At 32.2% G+C, this 27,850-nt stretch overlaps 1 protein-coding gene across 1 annotated transcript; it reads right to left on the minus strand.

The window, feature by feature from the left end:
- LOC127735681 (actin-interacting protein 1-like) lies at positions 1-24,461 on the minus strand. The gene is made up of 16 exons (XM_052245941.1): positions 24,351-24,461; positions 19,460-19,581; positions 18,355-18,445; positions 16,661-16,808; positions 15,533-15,713; positions 14,828-14,905; positions 13,414-13,491; positions 12,391-12,482; positions 11,468-11,609; positions 10,388-10,469; positions 9,588-9,741; positions 8,002-8,086; positions 7,112-7,222; positions 6,083-6,250; positions 4,892-5,036; positions 1-2,825 (listed from the first exon to the last, which is right to left on the minus strand). Exons 1-16 carry the CDS (start codon positions 24,367-24,369, stop codon positions 2,722-2,724), a joined length of 1,800 nt encoding a protein of 599 aa, XP_052101901.1. The 5' UTR covers positions 24,370-24,461; the 3' UTR covers positions 1-2,721.
- Positions 24,462-27,850: the final 3,389 nt, after the last annotated feature.

Consider the following 27,850-nt stretch of genomic DNA (forward strand, 5'->3'; position numbering starts at 1 on the left):
TTTAAAGTTATATAAATATATTTATTGTTTTTTTATAATAAAAGAAAGACAATACATGCATACATTCAGACCATGGCAGCAAATCTATCTACCAAAAAGCTTAACCTTCCAACAATAATTTGCATAGTTTGTTCTTTAAAAAAATCACAAATGGTAGACATTTATACAAATAAAGAAAATAATAATAATAACAAAGATATGACATTTACATTAAAGAATACATGATTATCAATTTACCTCTAATTATTAGAAAGATACCTAAATTCTCCCATATTTTGTGAACTTTTATAGACTCAAAAATTTCTCACACAACTGTCCTTAATTTTCATTTTGGTAATTTTAAATTGTATGTATAGACACATGGACTTCTGTTTTGACCTTAATAAGTAAATACAAAATTACAAGAATTTATTAAATTCCTTGACAAGTCATGCAAAATATAGTTGCTGCTGTAACCAATAATTTTTTTTTCTTTTCTAGCTTAGAACTGTTCTTGTTAATCTTATGTTTAAGTACACTTCATGTTTAATTTTTTTTTTTCTCTCTTTTCACTATAATGTCTGGATGTCAAGAAAACTTATTATCGCTTTTTTACGAATTTTTCCTTTGATCTTGTTGACTGATAATTTCCGTTCTCAGCGGAGTCGAGTGATATGAAAACGGAGTCGAGTGATATGAAAATTATCGCTAGAAACTGAGGGAACACATGCCGTTGTCAAGGAAATTAACAACGTCTTCATAGGTAAAATAGTGATAAACAGATTATCATTGGTCATCTCAACTCGATTGCTTTTCTCACTTTCGCCGTACCGGCTCAAGCGAGAAAATCAATCTCGTTGAGATGACCAACGATAATCTATAATTATCAAACAAACAAAAACAAATATCAGTGTCGTAGCTAATACAATTAAAACATACTGGTAAGCAACTAAAATAATATTGCCGTAACTATGGTTACACAAATAACTAAGGTAAACAATATCAGATAACAAGTATAGCAGAAAACATTTATTTTAGGCATTTGTGCTATGCATTTTATTTTAGCTGATTCTGTTTTTTTTTAAACAGTATGTTTATTCATAAAGTAATTTATTGTTTGATTACTCATATTCTATCCAGAGTAGCAGTATTAGGACAAATAATTGTGGCTTATATAACCTTGAAAGGAATTCTATGTATTCTAAATATAGAATAATTTTTTTCTTGAAAAGACCCATTGAGATATGAAATTGAGAATGGAAACGGGGGATGTGTCAAAGAGACAATAACCCGACCAAAGAGCAGAAAACAGCCCAAGGCCACCAATGGGTCTTCAACACAGCGAGAAAATACTGCACCTGGAGGCGGGCTTCAGCTGGCCCCTAAACAAAAAAGTATATTAGTTATATATATGGTATGAAAAAGAAGACTCCTTGGATTTCCTAGATATTTAACTTAATACATATGTGAATAGCATAAAATTTTGGCCTTTTTGATCACTCATACATTCAATGAAAACATAAAAAATATAATCTATTGGTTTTTTACAATCAAAACATACTTCAAGTACAAAGTAAGATTTATATGAATAACAGGAAATGTAAATTGTTCATCATGATTTATAAATTGCACCTTAGCCATCTGTATTGGTTATTGGTCAATCAATTACCTTGGAAAATATTCAAACTGATAGTCATTGTGTGTATGATTGTGAAACTATGCTGTAATTAAAGCTAGAAATGCAACTTTAGCTAATTTTTTACACACCTTAATACTGCCACAAAAGCTTATGAGAAATTTTAGTTATTTTTTTACACACATAATCACTGCCAAACATAACATTGAAGATTATGTTTAAATGAAAATTTCGATATTATTTATGTTTATATATATCGTCAAAAGGAGGTCAAAAGAGGTCAAAAATTTGTTTTTCTGATTTCCTGCTGTGGATTCATATATTTTCCACTGGTATTTATTTCAATTTTTTCGTGCATTAAAGGAAAACAAATATTTTTTACAGGAGATTTGCATACCTGCCACTATTTGTGGGGGATTTCCCCCATGGAGGCTCCCAATTGGAAATTTTAAAAGAGCAATTATGTCCACAATTTAAAACAAAACAATCAATTTTACCATGGGTATATGATTGTAAAAGTATGAAATGAAGAAGCAATAAACATCATTAAAATAAATTTGAAGGCCCCTTTAAAGGTTTTGTGGGACAATGAGAGCCATCTTGCATGCTAAACCCCCTTGGGCATTTTGAAATGTTGGCAGGTATGGATTTGATTTAGTGGCTTGAACAAATTCTGTAAGTCTTAAGGAAGGTTTCATTATGTTGAGTAAGGATAATTAAAATCATGGTTTGCCTTTTCCCACAAAATTCCATGAAAATTAGTACGCCATGGTTAAATATGAACCTACAGCAGTATTAAGTCTAAGGATCTACTGTTTACTTTTTCTTTTGGTGTAAAGTTGTATGTGAAACCTTTGTATTATTAAAGTTCATTTGTGTCATTTGGAAACTTATGGTACAAAATATTGTCATTATTGAGTTTAAGATACTGATAAAAATGACAATAAATATAATTTTAAAAGTATCTAGGGAATGGCTTAACCAACAATCCTCAGCTGATCATGAAGTCTGTTAAGTATCAACATAAGATTTATTGGTCACATGATTATCACATGATACAAATGTAGTTCCTGCACCAAATCACATGATTCCAAATGTCTTTTGGTTTATGCATTATCCCACTGTTTAACATTGCTATCTTGACCTGCAGATACTAGCACTTTGTCATTTAACCAAGCTAATTTGTTCACTACACTCATTTGATGGGCTCCTGAAAATACAAATATAGATATATATCTTTTGAGAATCAACTGGTATATAAAGCTTTCATTAATGTACTGTTTGATCAATGATCACTAAAACATCTTCAACTGGTTAAGTTATAAGTATAAATTTTAATATCTTTAACCCTTATCCTTTGGGGGCCATAACATGAAGGCCTCTACCAAAAACACTGTTTTTTGGCTCCATTGGCTCTCCATACTTTTAGAGGTCAACTGTATGACAATAATTTCGAATTTGATGCATGTTCCCTCAACCTAAGGCTATTTATTGTTGTTTCTCAGGTTTAAGGTGCATTTTGATCTCAAATACTAAGTTCGAAAATTGAAGTAAAACTGTTTTTATTTTTCTGCTTCTGACACACGTAGTTCAGAGGCCTAAAACCCGTAGGCATATAACAACTGATTGTGTTTATATTGAGATACCCTTAGGGAATGAATACTTCAGGTTGCAGATCCAGTAGAAGCCAAAATCGGGGAATTAATCAGGAAATTCTGGATTTTTTGTGCAGATGACCTTCTTTAGACTGCTGTGCCCAGATCAGTTTCACTCCAACCTAAGCACTGTTGTGGTTCACTGGGATCCACCATACATGCAGACTACAGTTGGATACATCTATCAGCATCATAATGTCTTCCAGGTTAAGAAATAGGACGAACAATTATCAAAATTAACGTTTTTTGCACCAGATGACCAACTTTGGGGCAGGTTACAAACCTCCTCACCCCAACCACCCAGCCCCGTGATCCCCTGTCTTAGCTTTATTGGAATCAATATGCATCAGCAGCAGGGTATAGCTCATTTGCATATTTTTGCAAATAAATGAAAATTAGACATTTTCTGAAAACAATTCAGTAAAGTAAGAGTTAATATAGGGGGTGGTAGAAATCAAATTTTCCAGTTTAAGCTCTTTCATCTGTTTTGGCACCAGAATTGGTTACCAAGGCCTCCAAATACGCTGGCTTGCTCAAAATCTTGACCTAAGGTTATGTATTGTTTTTTTCACAGGTTTAAGGTTCATTTTAAGCTCAAATACAAACTTCTAAAATTGAAATTGGATAAAACTGTTTTTTTCTGGAGGGGTGTGCTTCCCTCGGTGTCTGACACACCCAGTTCAAAGGCCTAAAACTACCAAAAATAGTGTAAACACGCGGGCATATAACTACTGATCGTGTTAATTATTAGACTGCTGTGCCCAGATCAGTTTCACTCTGACCTAAGCACTGTTGTGGTTAATGTGTTCACTGGGGTCCACTCTACATGCAGCCTACAGTTGGATACATCTATCAGCAGCCCTCGGTCAAGAAATGACAAAAAATCGTCAAAATCAACACTTTTTGCACCTGATGACCAACTTTGGGGCATATTCCTGCCCACCCACCCCACAGGTGTAAGCTTACATAAACCCAGGTATTATAACGAATTTTAAACCTTGCCCAATTTTTTTTTTTTTAGTCTGATAATAGTTCTAGCACATTAACATCAAAATAAGACAAGTGTAAGATAATAATATCAACAGGGGAAATGTGATGCATAGGTAAATTTTAAAACCTGGGTTACAAGAACAAACTTAATTCTGATGTTGTTACACTACTGTTCCAGGTTAAGGAGAAGATTAAGTGCTCACAAACATGTTTGAATCTGCCATATTCTTAATGTGCCTGTTGCAAGTAAGGTACTCATTATTCAGTGATTGCCATTGGTTGCTGTCTGTCATATTTGTTTTCCTTAATTGTTTTCTTAAATCATACCCAATTGGTTCTGTTCATAGTTAAAGACAGTAAGGTGACCTATAGTTGCTTACCTCCTTGTCCTTTGAACTCTATTGTATAATTGTCTCATTGGCATTCCCACCACTTCTCATTTTGATATTCGTTATTTTTAAATTCAAATGTGTCAAATGAGAACCACATCTCCACATTTTGATATTCATTATTTTTAAATTCAAATGTGTTAAATGAGAACTGTTTGACAAACCAGTGTTATTCTCAATATAAAAGATATCAATTGTTGATGTAACTTTAGTATAAACCACAACAAATATGCCTAACCTACCTTTAATAATTTTTGGTGACATTCCTTCACTTGGTTTCCAAATTACTATATTAGTATCTATGCTACCAGTAGCAAACTTTGATGAGTCCGGACTCCACGCAAGACAAGTTACTTTAGCTGTGTGTGCTGGGAAATTAATTAGATTCTGAAACATAATGTTTTTAAAACATTTAAAAATTAAAGTAGCGTACTGATTTCAGTGTTATAATGGTTCAGGAAAAGTTTCCATTTTATTGAAAATATATGTATTTTGACAGAAAATAATAGGTGTGGTTCATGCCCATAGCCCCTGTAATTTTATAACAAGAATGTTGATATACACTTGTCATTGCACTTGATAAGCGTTACATTATCATTAATTATGAAAAAAATCTTTCTGGATGAAGTTTTTATTCATGGCCCACCTTTTTGTGAATTCCCAATACTTCATATAAATACTAACAGGATATTTGGAGCATACATGTATGTAAACGAGACAGCAACCTAAAGACACAGTATATTACAGATCACAGATTGCATCTTTTGATAGATAATTTAAGAGAGAATTGTTGAAACTTTATAACAAATCTTAGATAAAAAAATACTATAATCAAAATTTCATGTAAGTGATGAATGAGAGATGACACAATCAAGAATATACACATCACTTACATTCAATGACTACTTGTTTTTTTGTCTGTTTATTGTAACATTTAAATACTGGTCTCAACTTAAACTGTAATACTCTTAGTAATATATAAATCTGTATATCTAATTATTGAATATATATGTTACTTTATGCAGTTGTGAAATTTTCCTCATAAGAATGTTCTTTTCCTTTTGTTGCCATCAAGTTTATTCTTGACCTTTGTTCTCCTTCACTAAAAATGGGCACAGATAATCAGGAAATTCTTTAAAAATATTACTCAATTCCTAAATAGCAAGATTTTGACTAGAGGATACTGTAAACTCATTTATTTTTGTGGGCACCAATTTTCGTCGATTCAGTAAAACTTGCATTTATTGGGATATTTGATTTTGTGGTTGTTACCAATTCTGCATATATGCCTTTAGTAAGTTGTAATTTGTCAAACATTGAAGTTCGTGGTTCATCTATATCCATGAAATCTATGTAAATTGGTATCCCACGAATAATAATGAATCCACAGTATGCGCACCTGTTTCCCTGTTTTTCCCGTTTCTAACACTTACCTCATAATTGGCCATTGAAAACAGTCTAACATATTTATCTGCACCACCTGTCGCTATATACTGTCCATCAGGAGAAAATTGAACATCTGATGCAACACCTGTGTTATCTAAAACATGTACTTCTGACAGTCCACCACTTGAAACATCGTACAAATGTACTTTGTTGCCCTGAAATCAAAAAGAAATTATACTTTCTCATAGACATGGGTTGTTAATTGATTTGTCAAATAGATACAAAAATATAACCCTTTCTCAATTTTACCATATCCATGCTTTAATATTAGGATTATTTATTAACTTGAACTTATATGTCCATCATGATATTTTCAAACTACTGACAGAGGTACTTTAAGCAAATCACACAAATTGATTCCCCTTGTCCCCACATAAAGCAGTCTTTGAACTGCTTAGAGAAACCCCTAAAATAATGAAGGTATAAGAAATAAGCTGTCGGATTGACAGCAAACAAGGTTTTCTGTAGTTTGAAGGTAACCATCGTTGAACTTAAAAGGGCAGCTTGTACAATTGAAATTGAAGTATTCTAAAGGAAGGCACTTTCAGGCTTGTTGACCTTCCACATTCTATGATTTTTTTTCAATTTATCAAGGATCACGTCTTGAACAGTAAAAATGAAAATAGTCCATTTCAAACTTGATCTCTATTTTGTCATTATTAATAACTTATTAAAATTCAAAAAACATTGGTTGAAGGGTTCTTAGTTATTGCACAGAAACTGTTGGCAGATTCCCACCTGCTCCATTTACTTCACCCTTTTTTTTTTTGGAGACCCCATTAAAAACAAAGTATACAATTGAATTAAATGATTAAGATATTGAGAAAGTTTAACTAAGTCCAATACAGGGTTTCAAAGTTCACAAATCCGAATAGAAAACAGAAGTTAAGTTTACCTAGCATAAAGCAACAATTAATATACAAAACCAAAAGCTTTGAGATATTCTTATCAAATTGTAAGATAAACTGCTTTTAAGAGTTACAACCACAAGATCTATTTTCTTTTTTATTTCTCACCTTTTGAGCTCCAACTGCTATCATTGAACCTCCCTTCAAAACATCTACACTGACAGGTTCGAAACTTACTCCCTGAGATATTATCTTGGTTCCATTTTTGAACACTATGATCTGAAATGAAGGTTAAAGTTGAGCAGTTTTAATTTATAAATAAAAATATTTTATTTTCAAATTCAGCTTAATATATAAAACTTATTTGAAATAAGTTATATTTCTTAATAAAAATGCTCTTTTTTAAAAAAAAGGCAGTATTTATGCAGAAAATCAAACAAAACTAATGAACAGGAATTTTTTTAAGGCTATGTACAATGCTTTTTGAACTGAATGTTTTACTCATTTGAAGACTAAATTTGGTGGAGAAAAATCTTTGAAACAAATTTTAATTGTGTGAGAAAAGAAAGACACAAAGTGAAATGCTCTGTTTCCTAACATGTATGTATCTTTGAAAAAAGTTGCATATGACATTAAACAGCAATTTCAGTTGTTAATTTATTATAAACAAGGAATCCCAGGGTAACTGTTGTAATATAGAAAAGAGATGAAGAAATTCCTCACATATCCTACACCATCATTGCTTATCAAAACACATTATTTTGACTTCAATTTTTTTAGTGTGGACCCTGGAACAGACAGTTTAATTCCTTTTCAACCAATTTCAATCAAGATTCAAAGCTAGACAAATTTTTCTCATGTTAAAGTCAGAAAAGCAGTTTCAACTATTTCTGCAATGTTGTCAGTTGTTAATTAATTAAATAAATATTGGAGTGCACTTATCTCAAATGTGAACCCAAACCTGTAATTACATCCATTACACACATATTCAAGAAGACCCTGCATATAAAGTGCACAGAAATAGAAACAAAGGTTGTAAAAGACTAGACACTACTCACATGGTTAATACACGCTACTGCTACCAGCCCTGAACCACTAGCTGCTATTGCTCTTGGCATAGAATCTAATTTTATACTGTTATCTCTGTAAATAAACATTTCTTATTTCTTGTTCTTTTGTTCTATATATTAAGTCAGGAATGAGGAATAAAAAAAGTGTTCAATGCCTATTAAATTATTATCATTTTTTGAAAAGCAATCAGATTTTTAGATAACATCTTGGTATTTCACATCCATGACTATATTAAATTTGTCAACTGTCAGCTCATATAATGACAGATGATTCTGAACTTTTGCATTATAACACTCACTATTAGATAATTTGTTTATAAGGTCAAAGGTGTTGCATGATTGACATGGTTTCTGTGTGTAATTCCACAATTTCAGGTTAAAATGTATGATAATCATTCAAAGAATGCTTTAAGGTAAGAAGATGAATGGAATTATAACTAGAGGCTCTAAAGAGCCTGTGTCGCTCACCTTGGTCTATGTGCATATTAAACAAAGGACACAGATGGATTCATGACAAAATTTTGTTTTGGTGATGGTGATGTGTTTGTAGATCTTACTTTACTGAACATTCTTGATGCTTACAATTATCTCTATCTATAATGAACTTGGCCCAGTAGTTTCAGTGGAAATTATTTTTTAAAAATTTACAAAATTTATGAAAATTGTTAAAAATTGACTATAAAAGGGCAATAACTCCTTAAGGGGTCAACTGACCATTTTGGTCATGTTGACTTATTTGTAGAACTTACTTTGCTGAACATTATTGCTGTTTACAGTTTATCTCTATCTATAATAACATTCAAGATAATAACCAAATACGGCAAAATTTCCTTAAAATTACTAATTCAGGGGCAGCAACCTAACAACGGGTTGTCCGATTCATCTGAAAATTTCAGGGCAGATAGATCTTGACCTGATAAACATTTTTGCCTCATGTCAGATTTGCTCTAAATGCTTTGGTTTCAGAGATATAAGCCAAAATCTACATTTTACCCCTATGTTCTATTTTAAGCCATTGCGGCCATCTTGGTTGGTTGGCCGGGTCACCAGACACATTTTTTAAACTAAATACCCTAATGATGATTGTGGCCAAGTTTGGGTAAATTTGGCCCAGTAGTTTCAGAGGAAAAGATTTTTGTAAAAGTTTACGGACGACGGACGCGGGAAGACAAGTGATGAGAAAAGCTCACTTGGCCCTATTGGCCAGGTGAGCTAAAAAAAGTCTTAACTTAAAAAACAACAAATACTTGATTTAGAAATATAAGGATTAAACACATTTTTTCTTGAGCTGACTCACAGTCTTTACATCATCATTTACCTCTCGGAAAAGTGTAATTATTGGTAATCCTAAGTATATTATGAATTGGTTTTATATAAATGACCCTACTGGCAAGAATAAGATACATCTATAAAAACACATTTTAAAAAATATCAAGAAAAGACTCAAAATTTGACTGGTTAGAATTTACCTTCTAGATTTCTTTTCAAAGGTTCCAACTGATTTTTTTCATTAACAATTATTCTGTTTCAATAACATTAATTATTGAATTTTAAATCTTGTTAAAAAAACTTACCCAAATTGATTTTGACTAAGATCTGTAAATCGTATTGTGTCATCCATGGAAACTGAGATCAGATTACCATCAGCAACAACCATGTCTTGTATTTGGTTACTATGACCTTTACCATTAAAAACATCATTTTCACCAGATGCAGCATTCCATAGAAGTAAGCAAAAGTTAAGGAATATTTTGTATAATAAAAAATTGTTAAGCCATTTTATCAGTAATCCTTAATAACTTGAATGGGACTCCTATTGATTACTATTATTAGAAAATACCTTTGTTTTGTCAAGTTTTTCAATGATTTCAATTCATACAGTGTTGCACAGAATCACTCTGTCCCTTGAATATATTCTAACTTAATTACTCAGGGCTATAACAAGATTCCCTGGGAAAAAAAAAGATATGGAATTGATAAACCTGAGATCCCATGTCATACCATATGTTGGGAAATTTCTGCATGTGTCTAATTTTTGTTATGTTCCTAGTTGGCAGTTTATTCCAAAAATTACCATACCAACATATTTCACTGTTTATTTACATGCATTGTACACTGCTGTTACACATATACAATAAACATAGCAAAGATTTAACAGCTCTTCTTTGGCCTAAACCAAGAACAAAACCTGATCTAAAAATAGCCACATACACTATACTCAGAAATAATCAATATATAAATGAAAAAGCTCTTCCGTTGTTGTTCTAAGTCCTGGATCTTCAGTGCTGTACAAAGATGTTTTGTCTTCGTAATATGGCTTTGTACAACAACTTGATTTCATGTGATGGATGTCAAAGATAAAATGCAAGGATATCAACTCTTGCAGACTGATCCCCTGTATAAATAGTAGAACAGTCTTCACTGACTGCCATAGCTGTAACTGGTTTGTTGTGTCCCTGAAAGTAAGATAAATCTGATGCAATTGTCAAGTGTTTGGTTCTGATTTGGCAGTCATTGAAACAGCAAGAGAACAGACCTTTTAGAGGGTTTTCTTAGAAGGGAATTCAAGGCAGGTAGCTCTCCAAATATCTATCTTCTTTAAAGGTTGTTCAAATACACATAAGTAACATTTAGAATGTTCAAAATCAAAGTTATGATGAAAGATATATATGAAAACGGATGTTTAACAACCACCAATCTATCAGCATTAAAGAATTTAATCCTGTTAAAACTGAAATTATGATATTTTCAATTAATAAGATACCATATCTCAATAAAACTGATATTTTGATATTTTCAATTAATATGATACCACATCTCAATTTTTTCCTTAACTGATAAAAGTATCCCTGTAAGTACATCCCATTGTCAGCTTTAGTTATATTTCTTTAATTAACTTAAATTGAATTTACTTATCCTACCACCAATAATAGTTAAAGAAAGTGGGCACAGTACTCAAAAAACTTTTTAAAAGCTTCGTTAATTTGTTTATTTGTTCTGTCTGAAATCCTGAACTATTCAAAAGCCTGAAAGAATTTGTGCATCCTGTTTTTGTTTTTGTTGAATATGGTGTTAACAAATTGAAATAAGTAGTAGGTAAGGGCCCTAATTTGGCCCCAATACTAAGAATATAATTTCAATGCGAAAAGTGTTTAAATTTGATGCACAAACATGTGAAAAAATTAAAAAGAACAATTTATGTCAAGCTTTTCCTGTAAAGAGTTGACATTACTGGTAACAAAACAAATATGCCACAACAGAGACTTTTGTAAACTTAATAGAACCTTTTTCTATTTCAAACACTTATTGAAGGTCTTGAAAAAATACAGCATACAGGGCAGGTATTTCTTTGAATTCCTAAGGCTTAAAAGTTGGACTTTTGTGTATCAAAATACAGTACCATTTAAAACAAACACACTTCATTATAGCTTATATCAAATGAACCTAATAATACCTTGGTAACTTTTAGTGGTGTAGATGGATCATTTTTGTTGAAGTAATATATGTAACCAGAAAGAGCTACAGCCATTATATTGTCTCCTTGCCATAGACAACCAACCAACATTTCATCTATAGTCTTCCCCACTTCAAATGATCTGTAATCAAACAATGATACAAATGTTAATTTAAACATAAATTCTAACAAGAGTTTAGAGCTGATTTCCTAATGCTTGTAGAATGAGACTTTTGTTGGCTTGCTTGCATTGTTTGTATAAATATTTGCTCAAGCATTGTAATTAAGATTGACATCTGCAAACAATATAAAAAGGCAGAGTTAAACCCGTATACATTATACTTAAATTTGATTGGATGTTATCCTGGAGGTTAGGAATCTAAATATATAATGTATACAGGTTTAACACTGCCTATTTATATTGTTTGCAGATGTTAATCTTAATTACAATGCTTGAGCAAACATTTATACAAAAAAAAAGCAAGCAAGCCAACCAAAGTCTCATTCTATAAGCAATAGGAAATTAGCTCTAAACATTCACCCTTTTTACAAGCTAAACATCAGACTTCCCTTACATTACATAAAACATGAACTACAGTTTCAGGAACTACAATCTTAAATGAGTCAAATTTGACCTTGATGTGTGTTTTGTAAAGCAGGACAAAGCGCAACCAAAAAGGAAAAATGTTTATTACACTAGAACTTTTTTGAAACTTAAATTTCCAAGTTGCCTATGAGGTTGGATAGCTGGACATAAGGTAATTGTAAGACCAATAATTAAGTTTATAAATAGAAAATAATGTAGAACACCAAGTTAACAGATATATATATGTCTTTAGGACCTGTCTTTATTATTCCCTTGATAAATCACTTAAAAGTTTTGTGGTTCTTATATGTAAGCTATTTCACTACCATCTACTTACACAACTAATTCCCTACTAGCTACATTCCATATTTTGGCAGTTTTATCAGCAGATACTGTTAAAACTTCAGAACTGTCTGGACTAAAACACATCTGTAACAAAGTAATGAAATAATACTTTCAGAAACCAGTTTATGGTCCTGTATACATTTTAATAAACTTCTTTTATGAAATATTTCAGTTCTATTCTTTTCTATGGTTCTCTTTTCTTTTTATCATTTGGTAGGGATTAAATGTAAAATTACAGTGTTTTTTTTAATATCAAATGAAAGTATACGAGATGCTTAGTTATAATCTTGAACATCATACAGCAATTATGTTTTTAATACTGGTATATAAAAGTCTGCTGTATTAGAATGAGAATGGAAAAGGGGAATGTGTCAAAGAGACAACAACCCAACAAAAGAGCAGAAAACAGCCTAAGGCCACCAATGGGTCTTCAACACAGCATATAACTGGTAGAACAGAATTATATAAATAGATTCATGCATTGCATCAAGTAACATACAATATTTCTTCATCCAAGCCAGTATATTTACAAATTTTAAAATCCAATAATTGGTAAATATTTAAAATGTAACTGTAAAGTGAAAAAAGAAAGATGCAGAAGATGCAATGGGTGAATCCACTTCTCCAATGAATTTATACTGTAAACATTTTAGTGATTTGCATTTTTTTTAATTTCCTTTTTCTCTTTTTTTAGGGGAGGGGGGATGGTATATTACAAAATTTCATCAAAATAATCAGTAAAAGTTTACTAAGGATTGGAGAAATTTAAAGCTTCCATTAAATGAACTCCACAAAGAACAATAGTGATTATATTTATTCAATGGGACAGTTCACCTTGCATAAATTTAAATATCCTGATAAACACCACTTGATACTGCGGAAAGGTTTTATTTCCTGTGCAATAATCACACACATTAAATTTTAAATTCATAGTCTACATCATGACATAAAAGTCTTTTCATGCAATTAATAAAACCTGAATGAACCATGTCTCATAGGATTTTAGTCTACTTACACCATAAATACCACCTTTATGTGCAGGCATACCCAATTCTCCAATCATTTCTCCTGTTTTACCATCATACACAAAAGCCTGAAAAAAATAAAGGTATGCCAAAAACCAGTTCATTCTAAAGTTTGCATGCTCTTCACCTATTAAATTCTACCATTTAAAGACAGCCAATCATATTTTCATTTGGCTGAATGTTTGATTTTTCATGAAAAAAAATCATAATTCTCATTCAGTTGTTCCAGTGGTCTACCAGCTTTTATCTAAACAGTGTTGTCAAAATTTGTCTAACAGTATAAACTGAATACTTTATAAAAAATAAATGGAGAATGTGTCCATGGGACACAGATGATGCCCCCACTTGCATATAGCGCTATAAAGGGCTATAACTCAACCTACAAAAGTGACGCCACCCAAATTCGTACTTGATCTGAGTTTTGTGGTAATAAGAATTGTGTATAAGTTTCATAACATTTGGTTGAGGCAAACTATATAGAACGGAAACGAAAAATTCAGCAATTTTTCCATTTGTAAAGGACAAAGCTCTAGAACGGTAAAAGTGACGCCACCCAAATTTGAACTTGATCTATTTTTTTGTGGTAATAAGCATTGTGTATAAGTTTCATAACATTTGGTTGAGGCAAACTAAAGTTAAAGCAAGAAAACCAATTTTGGGATGTACATATGGACAAGGGTAACACTTAATGCCCCCTCCAGTGACGGCCAGGCATAATGATTGTACGCCAAACATAACCCCACTCTAAATTCAAAGTATGGAAAAACAAGAAGTTTGTATCTGACAATTCTGAAAAGCACATTGCAACTCATCAGAACAAAGTTGCTTGATGAATCTGAAGTCATTATGTTCAGTACTTCTGGAAAAAAGTGTGAAAGAAATTTTAAGTTCAATCCGCGTATTAAAAAATGTAAAGTATCAGTAAACAGGAAGTAGGTGTCAGACATATCTGAAAAGCTCATCACTGTCAAGCTGCTGACCGAATATGAAGTAATTCTGTTCCACAGTACTTAAGAAATGTGTGAAAAAAATTTATAAGTTCATTCAACAAAACAAGGTGTTGAAAAATTCAAAGTATCTGATACCGGAGGTAGGTGTGTGATCAATTTGAAAAAGCGTGCACACACATGTAAAAACTCATCACTTACCACACAATCTGCACCTCATGTTATAAATACACAGCAGGCACACATGTTACAACTCATCACTTACCTTACAATCTGCACCTCCTGTTATAAATACACAGCAGGCACACATGATACAACTCATCACTTACCATACAATCTGCATCTCCTGTTAAAAAAACACAGCAGGTACACATGATACAACTCATCACTTACCTTACAATCTGCACCTCCTGTTATAAATACACAGCAGGCACACATCATAAAACTCATCACTTACCTTACAATCTGCACCTCCTGTTATAAATACACTTCCATCTGGTGCATATCTAACTGAGTTTACAAAATTGGTATGGTCCTGAAAAAAAACAATAAATATAATGTACTTTATGATCCTATTTGCAAATACCTTCTAGTTTCGATTTCTGACAAACTGTATGTAACTGTCAGACACAATTTTATACTAATACCCGATGGTATCACTCATCTAGTTTTATTGTTCTTTGCATCTGTTTAATCATAAGCTTCAAGAAACAGTAGATAAGATGACTGTACTATCCTTATTTAATGTACTTTTCAGAATATCTAGACAGTACAGAAAGTATTCATATTTTAGATGTTCAAAACATATTGTATACTCAGTAAATGAACCAAATGATGCAAGATTAGGGTTGTATTCCTTGTTTTAGTAGATTGAGAATCATTAACCATGTCAAATGTCAATTCATTCCCCTTTCTACTTATTTGTCCACTAGAAAATGATGCTCGGACAAAGTCAGATGTTTTATCTACCATACAGAACACTTAGAAATTGGACAAGAGGATTGTTTAGTCCCTGCTTGGTATTGTATTACCTCTTTTTCAGGGAAAATGACATCTGATTGGGAATTATAAGGCAAAAGTTAGGGAAAAATTGGGTTATTGCTTTTAGATTGGATTTTAATACCAAATCCTAAGGAAAGTTTATAAAATCTATGTACTGTACCTTAAATGATGTTTTGAACTTAAATGGTGGGCCTTCATAAAATGCAGCACTCTTATCTTCACAACCAATAGCTATTTTAAATGGCCTCTGTTCTTTAAATGCAATTGTAAGACAACATTTACCAACACCACTTAGTTCTCCAACTGAAGTTCCTGAGTCCATATTAAACACATGGGCATACCTAAAATTGAACAAGAATGTGTACATAGTATACGGATGCCCCACTCGCACTATCATTTTCTATGTTCAGTGGACCGTGAAATTGGGGTCAAAACTCTAATTTGGCATTAAAATTAGAAAGATCATATCATAGGGAACATGTGTATATTTCAAGTTGATTGTACTTCAACTACATCAAAAACTACCTTGACCAAAAACTTTAACCTGAAGTGGGACAGACGGACAGACGAACGAACTGACGAACAGACGCACAGACCAGAAAACATAATGTCCCTACTACTATCGTAGGTGGGGCATAAAAATAAAATATGATTTAATTTTTTTATAACCTCAAATTCTCTAAAAAAAAAAAAATTCATAAAATAACAAAGGTTATATGAATTTTCTGTGTCATTCTAAGGTACATTGTAATACCGAGGTATTTGTATTCCAATTATTCAAAAAGTATAAAGATGTTATTTGGTTCATAAAAGATTATGTTTCCATTTACCCAACAGAGTGTCATTTTTCTGTGTAACCTAGAGGGCTTTGTTGAAATAATAAACTGTTCACACAGAGATATATGTCTTGCTTGTTGGCAGAAAATTCAGAAAAAGACAATCTGATGGACAGCAACATTGCTTACTAATTCAAAGTTGCTGGACCATGACATAGAGGGCAGCCTGTTAACAGCATATATGCAACTTTATAGAAAATATCATTGACTATCATAAGTAGTTCCTATCAAACTAACTTGAGCAGAAAACTTTACATTGAAAATTGATAATTAATTTCTAGTATTCCACAGACAAAATACTATATTAATTTATAAGATAATGTTAAAATTCATTATTTAATTTATGTGAAGAATAAGAAGTAATTTTTTTTTCTTGTGTTTTATAGAAAGCAATTAATTATTTAAAGAAATAGCCAAAAACTTTACAAAACCTAAAATTTCAAAATATATACTTTTCTCGTCCTTCGCCACATACTGCAATCTTTGTACTGTCACCTGACCATGCAATGTCCTTGACACAGCCACCTAAAGGCTGGTATTCTGCCTTTAATATATGCTCCCTGTTAACTGTGTCCCAAATTCTGACCTTTCCTGCAGCATCTACCAAATATATAAACAGCAATATGAGAAAACATGTTATTATTCGTAGTAACATTTGGTTGTTTGTTTGTTTGTGTTAAACACCAATTTCATCTTAGTTGGTGATATCATGGTGGTAAGTTTTTATTGGTGTAGGAAGGTGAAGTACCCTTTGGCAAGAAAACTAGAAATACTTGTCAATTAATATCCTAGTCAATCACATCTGGCCATGAGCATGGTTCAACCTCACAACTTGTGGACATTAATGATCAGATTTTCATCTACGTCTGTACTTTTTCATTGAAAAAAATAGATACTGGTAAATATTTAGAAGTTTTTTATATGTGTGTACATTTTTATAGCTTAACATACAGAATCAAGTATAGTACAATATAGGAACTTCAATTTGAAACTTTTCACAGTTGTTTTATGGTATTATTTTTTTTTTATCAAATTTTCATGATTAATGATGGCACTTCCAAGTGAATAAATCATACATTAAGATTGGGGCCTTCAACATGGAGTAATAGCTCTGAGCCTCACACCTCTCTGCAAGGTCAAGACAGTCCCTAACACCACTTTAGGTGAAGGCATTTGTACATCGTCAAGCTTGTGTCAGGTCCCTTGGTCAAGTTTGAATAGATTGCTTTGTTAGTTGTTGATATCAATACATCTGAGCAAGTCAGCTCTTAATGAGACGTGTCAGGTCCTTGGTCAAGTTTGAATAGATTGCTTTGTTAGATGTTGATATCAATACATCTGACCAAGTCAGCTCTTAATGAGACGTGTCAGGTCCCTTGGTCAAGTTTGAATAGATTGCTTTGTTAGATGTTGATATCAATACATCTGAGCAAGTCAGCTCTTAATGAGACGTGTCAGGTCCCTTAGTCAAGTTTGAATAGATTGCTTTGTTAGATGTTGATATCAATACATCTGAGCAAGTCAGCTCTTAATGAGACGTGTCAGGTCCCTTAGTCAAGTTTGAATAGATTGCTTTGTTAGATGTTGATATCAATACATCTGACCAAGTCAGCTCTTAATGAGACGTGTCAGGTCCTTGGTCAAGTTTGAATAAATTGCTTTGTTAGATGTTGATATCAATACATCTGAGCAAGTCAGCTCTTAATGAGACGTGTCAGGTCCTTGGTCAAGTTTGAATAGATTGCTTTGTTAGATGTTGATATCAATACATCTGACCAAGTCAGCTCTTAATGAGACGTGTCAGGTCCTTGGTCAAGTTTGAATAGATTGCTTTGTTAGATGTTGATATCAATACATCTGACCAAGTCAGCTCTTAATGAGACGTGTCAGGTCCTTGGTCAAGTTTGAATAGATTGCTTTGTTAGATGTTGATATCAATACATCTGACCAAGTCAGCTCTTAATGAGACATTAAATCAACAACTTTTTTTAGATTTTTTCAATTTTTTTGGAAGTTTATTATGAACAGTATGTAAAGCCAATTACACAAAAATGTTTGCTAATGTCTAAAAAATATATATATTTGTTTTGTTTGTCCATTATGTTCATGCTCTAATTTATTTCTTTTGATAAAACTTGCTACTAACCTCCACTACAAATATAGAATCCACTTGGAGAATATTTAGCTGAAATAGCATTGAGTGAATGCTGTGTATAAATGTCAGCTACTGCTGGGTCCTAAAATTTATAATATATTTATTATCACAGAAACAGAATTCAATCATAGTGCTTGGTATCACCGGGATTGCTTTCATTTTGCATATATTGAACTTTTAAAAATTAATCACTGTGAAGAAACATGCATGATATTTTGGCCATTTGGTAAATTGACAATTGCTTACATCCACTTCATTTGAACTCTGGTGGATAGTTGTCTCATTGACAGTCATTCCACATCTCCTTATTTTTACAATGAAAAATATGCAAATAAACACATTTCCCTATGTAAATTTGATATTGGAGCATTTATCATCAATAATTTGTTTGATATGAACATGGTTAGAATTTATCATCAATAATTTGTTTGATATGAACATGGTTAGAATTTATCATCAATAATTTGTTTGATATGAACATGGTTAGAATTTATCATCAATAATTTGTTTGATATGAACATGGTTAGAATTTATCATCAATAATTTGTATGATATGAACATGGTTAGAATTTAATGGATGTACACAGTGCACTACATTGTGTGTACTCTCAAAACAAAAGTTGAAAAAAGGCTAATATATACATGTAGCTTACCAGCCATTGGCTATTAGAATTGTTTACACTTGAACCTTTACACCAAACAAGAGGCTCTCAACAGCCTGAATCGCTCACCTGTAATTTTTTGCTTAAATCTTTCATCAATGATTATTTTTACTTTTCAATATATATTAACGAATAGCTTAAAACTTCCATTGAAATGTTCTTTGTATCTGTCATATTTTCTTCAAAATCAAAGAAATGCATTTTACCCCTATGTTTCATTTTAGCCATAGTGGCTATGTTTCTTGACGTACAAGAAAATAAAATACAAAATTTATACTAGATACTCTGAACCTCATTCAGCCCAAGTTTGGCTGAAATTGATTCAGCAGTTTCAAAGGAGAAGATTTTTTAAATTACATTGACATTACTATATACATTGTACCACACTCACTTCAAAAAATGAGGGGTATAATAAATTGTTTTCTTTTACTTACTGAAATATCCCTAATAAAAACACTGTTGTTATTTGTGTACAGAAAGTTTTTGCCTTTAGGATCTCCTCCTAACACTATTGGCACACCTCTTGTTGTCCTTGGCAGTGAAGCAAAAACACATCCTATTAAAGAAAAAAAAATTGAAATGACTTCTTTTTTTTTCTTGTGAACTAGACAAAGATATATATAGTATTTTAAGTTTTGTTTGTCGTTGGCAGAATTGTTCATTAATGCAAGCTATTAAAGTATAATTTATCAGTTTGTCCAGCTACTGTATCCAGGTGCTCTATAAATTCTACTGAAGCTACATGTAAAACAAGGTTTTATTCCAACAGGATATAACCAGAACAATATATCCAAAACAGATAAATCACCTCATGTTACATCCTCCCTCCTCTAAAAAACTTACTGTGAAAGTACTTTTATTCATGGAGTACAAATTTTCATGGTTTTGTGGATGGCTTTATCCACCAATTTAAGTGTCCAATGAAATATAACAACTGTTGTACAAATCAAGACATGCAAAGATCTCCATGTAGGTTTGACTACATAGATACAGGCATATAATCTAGAGAATACATTGAATATCAGCAAATGCACTATGAACTATATATACACATGTGATACATGTACACCTTCAGACAGATTTTACCAATTTAATCTTTAAAAAATTTAATCTGTAATTCTCATATAAAATTACAAAAGTCAGACTTCTGGTGATGATGTGCGATGGTGAAGTGTTCATTTTATCTCCTCATAATTTTCGTATGAAAAAAAAAATGATATTGGGCTTTCTTTTTATTTACAAGATTTAACTGTACATTTCAAAGTACATTTGTAGAATTTTTTTATGTAACTTTATTCCTTATGTGACATTTTTATGGCCCAATTAACACCTTTGATGATCGTTAATCTGTTGACCATTCAATATCTAATTAACAAGTGTCATCACTTCTGATTACACCATGTACACATGTGCAACAATTAAAATGTTTACTTTGCAATTTCTGTCAACCAAGACTATTTGTAAGCATACATGTAGATGAAATGATGAAACAGCAATTATTTTATTAAAAATTTGATGCATGTTGTCAGTAATAAAAGACAATCAAGTAAGTAAAAATGAACACCTTATTTTGCAATCTCCCACAAATCATTATAAAACAACTGTTGAACTTATGTTTTTTAACAAACAAAAATCGTTGGTGATGATTTCATATTCTTCACTTGATTTTTTCTTCTTCAGAAAACTAAAATCCACGAATTTAAGAACCCAAGAACATGCAACTTTTGCTCACACCACGAAAATTGATACCCACAAATAAAAGTACTTTCACAGTTTTTCAGAGATTGCAATATTGATTTAAAGTGGCATACCCTAGGATTTTAGTTTAACATTGATAATTTCCTATGCATTAAGAGATTGGGAATCCAGTATCTTTAAGTACACTTTATATCTTTGTAAAAAATGGATAAACAGAACCGGTTTTAATTTTCAATATCATTTATATATTATTTTAAGAATCACTTTTCCTTTGTTGTAAATTCACATGGAAGTTTGAAATTCCCCAAAAGCAAGACCTTTTACCATATCAGCAGTACTTTTATAAAATGCAACCAAAAAAATCCTCTTTCAAAACTAGTGTAATTTACTTCCTTGACCATCTAAAATGTTTTTCAGAAATTCTATTTTTTGTGTCTCATTTTTAAAAAATAGGTCCCCTTACCCAATTTGAGTAAGATTATAAATATGACTGACATTTGAAAAATAATTCTTTGAAAGTACTATGGTATATCAAGAATCAATAAAAGAACAGAGTTCCAATGTCCCCCGCGTTGCATATATTTTATCTTTCCAAGGTACAAGGGCAATAACCAAAAAAAGCACTTTTTTTGTTCTTTAACACTTTTATAAATATCTTAGAGAAATGAAGGCTTCAGAGCAAATGCAATGTGATTTCCATTATAATTAATATTTCCAAGGGGCATAACTTGTTAAAAATATTTGTTCATCACTTATTCTAAAAAGTGTCAAATATATTGCTGATTTAAACCTCTAATATAAGTTTCATAAAATACTGGCAATAATTGTACACATGAGAGCGCTGACAATGCAATTTTTCATATAATCAATATTTCCAAGGGGCATAACTCTTTTACAAATAATTGATTGACACTGATTTTTGAACTCATCAAAGACATTGATGACATAAACCTGTAATATAAATTTCATAAAAATCTGGCAAGAATTGTACACATTAGAGCCAGGGCCTAATCTAGGATTTTTAAGAGGGAGAAGTGACTTCTCCTTCCATGAGAGAGAAGGGAGAAGTGAGATTCCATTATTGTTTCGGTTGCATCGTGTTTTCATGCTTATCACATGTATCACTAAGGAAATTGTTTTATATTCAATAAAAGATATACTTGCAGTTTTTTCATATGTTATTGTACACAATGTATATATAGAAAGTTCTTAATAAAAAGGTTTAGACAATATATAGTTGTTATTTATTTATTGATACCATAATGTGTTCTAAATAAAATTTGTTGATTGAGATATGAGGGAGTAGCCTAGTAATATAATATTATCAAGATTATGATGTATTAAATTCATGTGCATCTGCCTCAATTTATTTTTAAAACTCCAGAAAAATATGACTCTCAGTTTACCTGATGAATTTCACATGACTGGGAATTTAATTTATATCACCACTTGTCATTATTTTGTAAAACATTATTGAATGTCCAGCACATTTATGTTAGTTGTAAATTAAGATTATCGTTAAAGATTGTAAGTCTATAAATAAAAATATCTTTCAATCGCAAAATAATTATCCGATAAAGAGCTAATTTCTATCATTTTTTAAAAAATATCATCCATATCAACGAAGTGGTAATGAGAAAAAATCCACTGCTGATTACAATCTGGTCGAGTGTCGTACATTTGCAATCACATTATCCATCAGCTGTCTTTCTACCTTTTATATTTCAATTTTTATTCAATGAATATAATAAATCTACCGTTAGTTCCCATCCTTTATCTACCGAATAGTAAAATTGATCGACTCGTGTAGGTAATAAAAATAAAACAAATCAGCTGAGTGATTACGCAACATCCTCAGATGAAAATCATCGTAATACGATAACTTAAACAGGCGGTCAGTATTCCGTTTGAACAGTCTTGAAAGTTATATCCGAGGATGTTCAAAGTCGCCGTTGTATTTATCTAATTTGATCGTTTACAGTATTAGTCCTGGGTCGTTTTGAAAATCTCGATTTTCCTTGTCAGCCGCCATTTTTTTTACCTGTGAGACTTGTCAATCACAAGTTGTCTCCCTTATACCGATTTTGATAGCGATTTGACTTCGCTATGAAGTCAGTCGGCCGGCGAGATTTAGCGATTTTCAAAATTCTTTGGCGACTTAAATCGTCATTTCGCCGGCAAGATTATGGCCTGATTAGAGCGCCCATAAGGCAATTTTCCATATAATTAATATTTCCAAGGGCATAATTCTTTTAAAAATAATTGATCAACACTGATCAAATACATTGCTAATATAAACCTATGATTTAAGTTTCATAAATTCTGACAAGAATTGTACACTTGAGAGCACTAACAATGCAATTTTCCATGTAATTAATGTTTCCAAGGGACATGACTCTTTTAAAAATAATTGATCGGCACTGACATTCGAACTCGTCCAAGACATTGCTAATATAAATCTATGAAATAAGTTTCATAAAAATCTGACAAGAATTGTACAAATGAGAGCACTAGCGATGCAATTTTCCATATAATTAATGTTTCCAAGGGGCATAACTCTTTTAAAAATAATTAATCAGAACTGACTTTTTAAAACTATCCAAGACATTGCTGATATAAACCTTTGATATAAGTTTCATAAAAATCTGACAAGAATTGATTATTTGAGAGTGCTAACACTACTGGACGGATGCCCAGTATTTTTATGTACCCGCACATGTTGCTTGACTGTTATGGAATTACTGTTTCACAGATAAGGACTGATATCTTCCAACTGTCGTAACCACAATCCTGTCTTCTTTTCCACAAATGTGACCTACTGAATTAGACTCATCACCGACTTTGTACTGCAACTAGCAGCATGAAGGGTGACAACTGTGGCACAGGATATGCTTGCCCTTCCAGAACACCTGAGATCACCCCTGGTTATTGATGGGGTTTGTGTTGCTCAGGCTTTTATTTTTCTATTTTGTGTTTTGTACACTTGTTTTTTTTAATGTATTTCAGTTTTTGCCATGGCATTGTCAGTTTGTTTTCGACTAAAGAGTTTGAATATCCATTTGGTACCTGCTTGAAAAGGTGTTCTTTAACTACAGTAGTCCCCCCTTCCTCAGGGCGGTGATCTGCTACACATAAATCAGGTTGTGAGCAAACCACATAATCACATTTTACTGTATTTCCCTTTTCTAAAATGTAAGCATTTTAAGTAATCATAAGATGCTGAAATTGTAATTTACATGTGAAGTAATCTCAACCAAATCCATTTTAAACTCATCACATGAATAAAATTTACTTTCTAAACATCACATTGGTAAAACTGTATGGATCTGCATGTTGTGTGTTGGGGTAGGTGAGGGGCTTCTGTTCTGTTAGACTAGTTGAACACCTTTTCAATCAATACGCGTGTAAAACAGGAAACTTAGTGCGTCCAGACGATTTTCAAATTGTTTTCATTAAGAAAAAACACAATTGTATGAGTATTATATGCAATCCTTCCTATACAAGACATACTATAGCAATAAAATATTTTAAAATGTAAACAAACCGGAAAACATCAGATTAGTAAACATTTTCGTTCATTGCCTTACAATTTAAATGAAAATTAGAAAGAAATATACATAGTCTTACTAGGAATTGTATCTGTCATGTTTCAGAATGTCTGGTATGCTTGAAATTTCAGTTTATATCAGTTAACTTTAGCAAAGGTGTGATTCAGAACCCGGCAAACCCCGGAAGTGATTTTGGCAGAACGGAAGTTTTGAATTAGACATGCGCATTTAAAATCTGACCAAATTTGGTCTTGTCGTTTCGATTCTGAAGATTTTTATCAATTGATCCAAGGAATACGTCCTTATTTGATCTAAACGGGTGACAGAATGATTTATATATATATATATATATATATATAAATAAGTATAAATTGAAAACAACGTTCAAACCTATGATTGTGTTGGCTAAAAACCGCAATTTTTTTACGTGTGCATGCAACAGGGATGCCAAGTCTCACGCATTCGCGCATTTTCATGCTTATTTGGCGGCATTTTCCTTTGATGTTTACGATTTTGGCCAAATCTCACGCATTTGCATTATTAAAAGTTGGCAGAACTGATGCAAAACAAATTACTTGGTAGAGGGGTCTAGATACAGCACTAACAACATTTTCCAAAAGACCAAAAAAAGTGAAAAAGTATATCTTAACAAAACGCATTTGATTAGCGGGTCGAACAACGGATGTTCTTAAGGATGTTCGCTACTCTGTTTCAAAATAACAAGCTTTTTAAAAGACTGTAATAAATTGATAGTTTATAAATGAAGAAACTAAAAAAGCAGAACAAAAATGAAGGGTCCTTGTGCTTGTTTTCGAGATATAAGCCATTGAAAATTTGGCGGGAAATGATTCTTCATACATTTAACATTGGCACCTTTTTTCTTTAAAAAACAATGAAAAAATAACAAGGATTTTATAAGTTCAAAGATGGCATTTTAAACTAGATGTTATAAAATTATGAAAAGAAAAGAAGGGGTTAGCGGGCAAAATTGTTTAATGGTACTACATGGATAAAACCAGAGGATTCCGAATATCTGGCAAAAATTCAAAAACAAGAGGAGCGGACATTAGTAAAGATTCGTTGGTCCCTTGAATTAATTAATAAGTATATTTAGTATGGCAAGTATCAAATCTATCAAATTATAAAATCACATGTTCACAGCAAAAGTCAGATTTTAACTATAACAGCAACATATTTCAGTCTTCTAGTACGTATTTGTTAGTCTTTAAAATTCTTGTATTTCAGGAGAAAACCCAATCGCTTATGAAATAAAGAGATGTGGTATGATTGCCAATAAGGCAGATTTTTTTAGGATTACAGTTTGAAGCTTTAACTTTTAAATTATGTACTTGGTGACAATACGCGCATCTTGTCAGTTTTTAATTTTTTTATGACAGGTTGCTGAATATGGCATTTTGATAATATATTGCACCAAGTCTTTTTTTTAACCTATATTGAGGGTGCATATATTCTCAGGATCACTTTTTATAATAATTTTCCACGAATGACAGAATGCTGAACTTTGTCTATTCAAGTGAAATTTTACATACAGTTTGCAGCGTTTGTCCGACTAACAACGCGCACAACCCACACGTTTACATCATACAGAGTATACTATATCTCAAAAAACATGTTTAACCCCGCCGCATTTTTGCGCCTGTCCCAAGTCAGGAGCCTCTGGCCTTTGTTAGTCTTGTATCATTTTTAATTTTAGTTTCTTGTGTATAATTTGGAGTTTAGTATGACGTCCATTATCACTGAACTAGTATACATATTTGTTAAGGGGGCCAGCTGAAGGACGCCTCCGGGTGCGGGAGTTTCTCGCTGCATTGAAGACCCATTGGTGGCCTTCGGCTGTTGTCTGCTCTATGGTCGGGTTGTTGTCTCTTTGACACATTCCCCATTTCCATTCTCAATTTTAATTTTATATTTATAGAACACGTATTTTATCAGGATGTTGATTTTCTTTATAATTTTCACAACTAACAGAATGTGCAACCTTTTTTGACGGCTGCATCAAATGTATCTTTTAGACATAACTTTTCAAATTGTATTGTATTGTCCTGAAAATTCATGAAATATTTGCCACTGGACGTTAAGCAACCATCAATCAATCAATTCAAATTGTACTTCAACATCACTGTTTACCAAATCAAATTTCTGAAGCACTTTATTTCATTCATGCATGGATACATCGGTGTCATCAGCATTGTCTAGTTTGGAAGGGTTATTTTGAAGATTCAGTTTTGAAAGCTAAAAGTGCACACAGTTAGGACGAAATAAATTTAACTCAGTCGAATGTTATATTGAATTATAAGGAAATTTCCGACAGGGGGAATTACAATAAAATAACAAACACCATTCAGATCCCGTTACATATTTTTTTTTTTTCACTCCCTCTGAATAAAAATAACGTTATTTTGTATTCCGTAACGTAACATATTTTTGTCAATTTCTAAGCGTATCGTTCATCTTTGAAGCGATTTATCTAAAAAACAAGGATGGTGACATATGTTTTTTTTATACATGTATGGATTTGGTATACAATCCTGGATATTATGTTAGTTTTTAGTCTTTCTCCGTGTATGAGAAAATAGTCATCCATTGAAAAATCTAGAAAAGAGAGTCGAAAAAAAGGCATTTTCCCTTTATATCTATGTAAATTTGGCGCCATAATTGACATTTACTTATCAAAATTACAAAAAAACAAGAATGGTGACCCCCATTTTTTATTTCATATTCCGATGTAACTCGAATCAAAGTACAAGTGTGCCAAAAATTTTAGAAATCGGGATATATGCCATTCGGTATCGTGTTACCTTAAACCCTGCTGACTGCCATTGGCGATTGCCAAATTAATGGATCACCAGATGTAACAAAATGGATCTTAACTATTGATTTAATACCAAATAGAAAACAATATATCAATGGAATGCAATAGCAAACGTGAACCACATATTGCAATATTACTAACACAAATGTGATAAAGCAAAGACATATCGGCCTATAATATAATGTCTCTGGTTATAGTAATCTCAGATGCAATCAAGAAATATAGATTACACTGTATAATAAAACAAAAACATGAAAAATAAGCTGCTTCTGTCCTCATTTCTAAAAGAGACACATAAACCCGTATATTATACTGATATCATACAGTATGATCTACCGGTTATAATGACCAGAGGCGGATTTAGGGGGACAGGGGGCCCGCCCCCCCTTTTGTGGGAAAAAAATTGGTTGATTATATAGGGAATAACTGAAGCATGACTGGAGAGGCCCCCCTCAGTCTTAAAGCAGTCAGTGGGCCTCCACTTATGAAAATTTCTGGATCCGCCACTGATGACGGCTTAAAAAATGCCGATTCAAATGTTCTTAGATATAAGAAGATGTGTTATGAGTGCCAATGAGACAACTCTCCATCCAAGTCAACATTTATAAAATAAAAATAGCAGGCGTGGATGAGTATTTATACATCCAAACACCATAATATATAATTAACAATTAAGAACAAAGATATAATAAACATGTGAAAGCTCTCTCACAGGCACTGTCCATATATAGGATTCCCGGGTATAA

The sequence above is a fragment of the Mytilus californianus genome, unplaced genomic scaffold, assembly GCF_021869535.1.
Source record: "Mytilus californianus isolate M0D057914Y unplaced genomic scaffold, xbMytCali1.0.p SCAF_3, whole genome shotgun sequence".
Taxonomy (NCBI): Eukaryota; Metazoa; Mollusca; class Bivalvia; order Mytilida; family Mytilidae; genus Mytilus; species Mytilus californianus.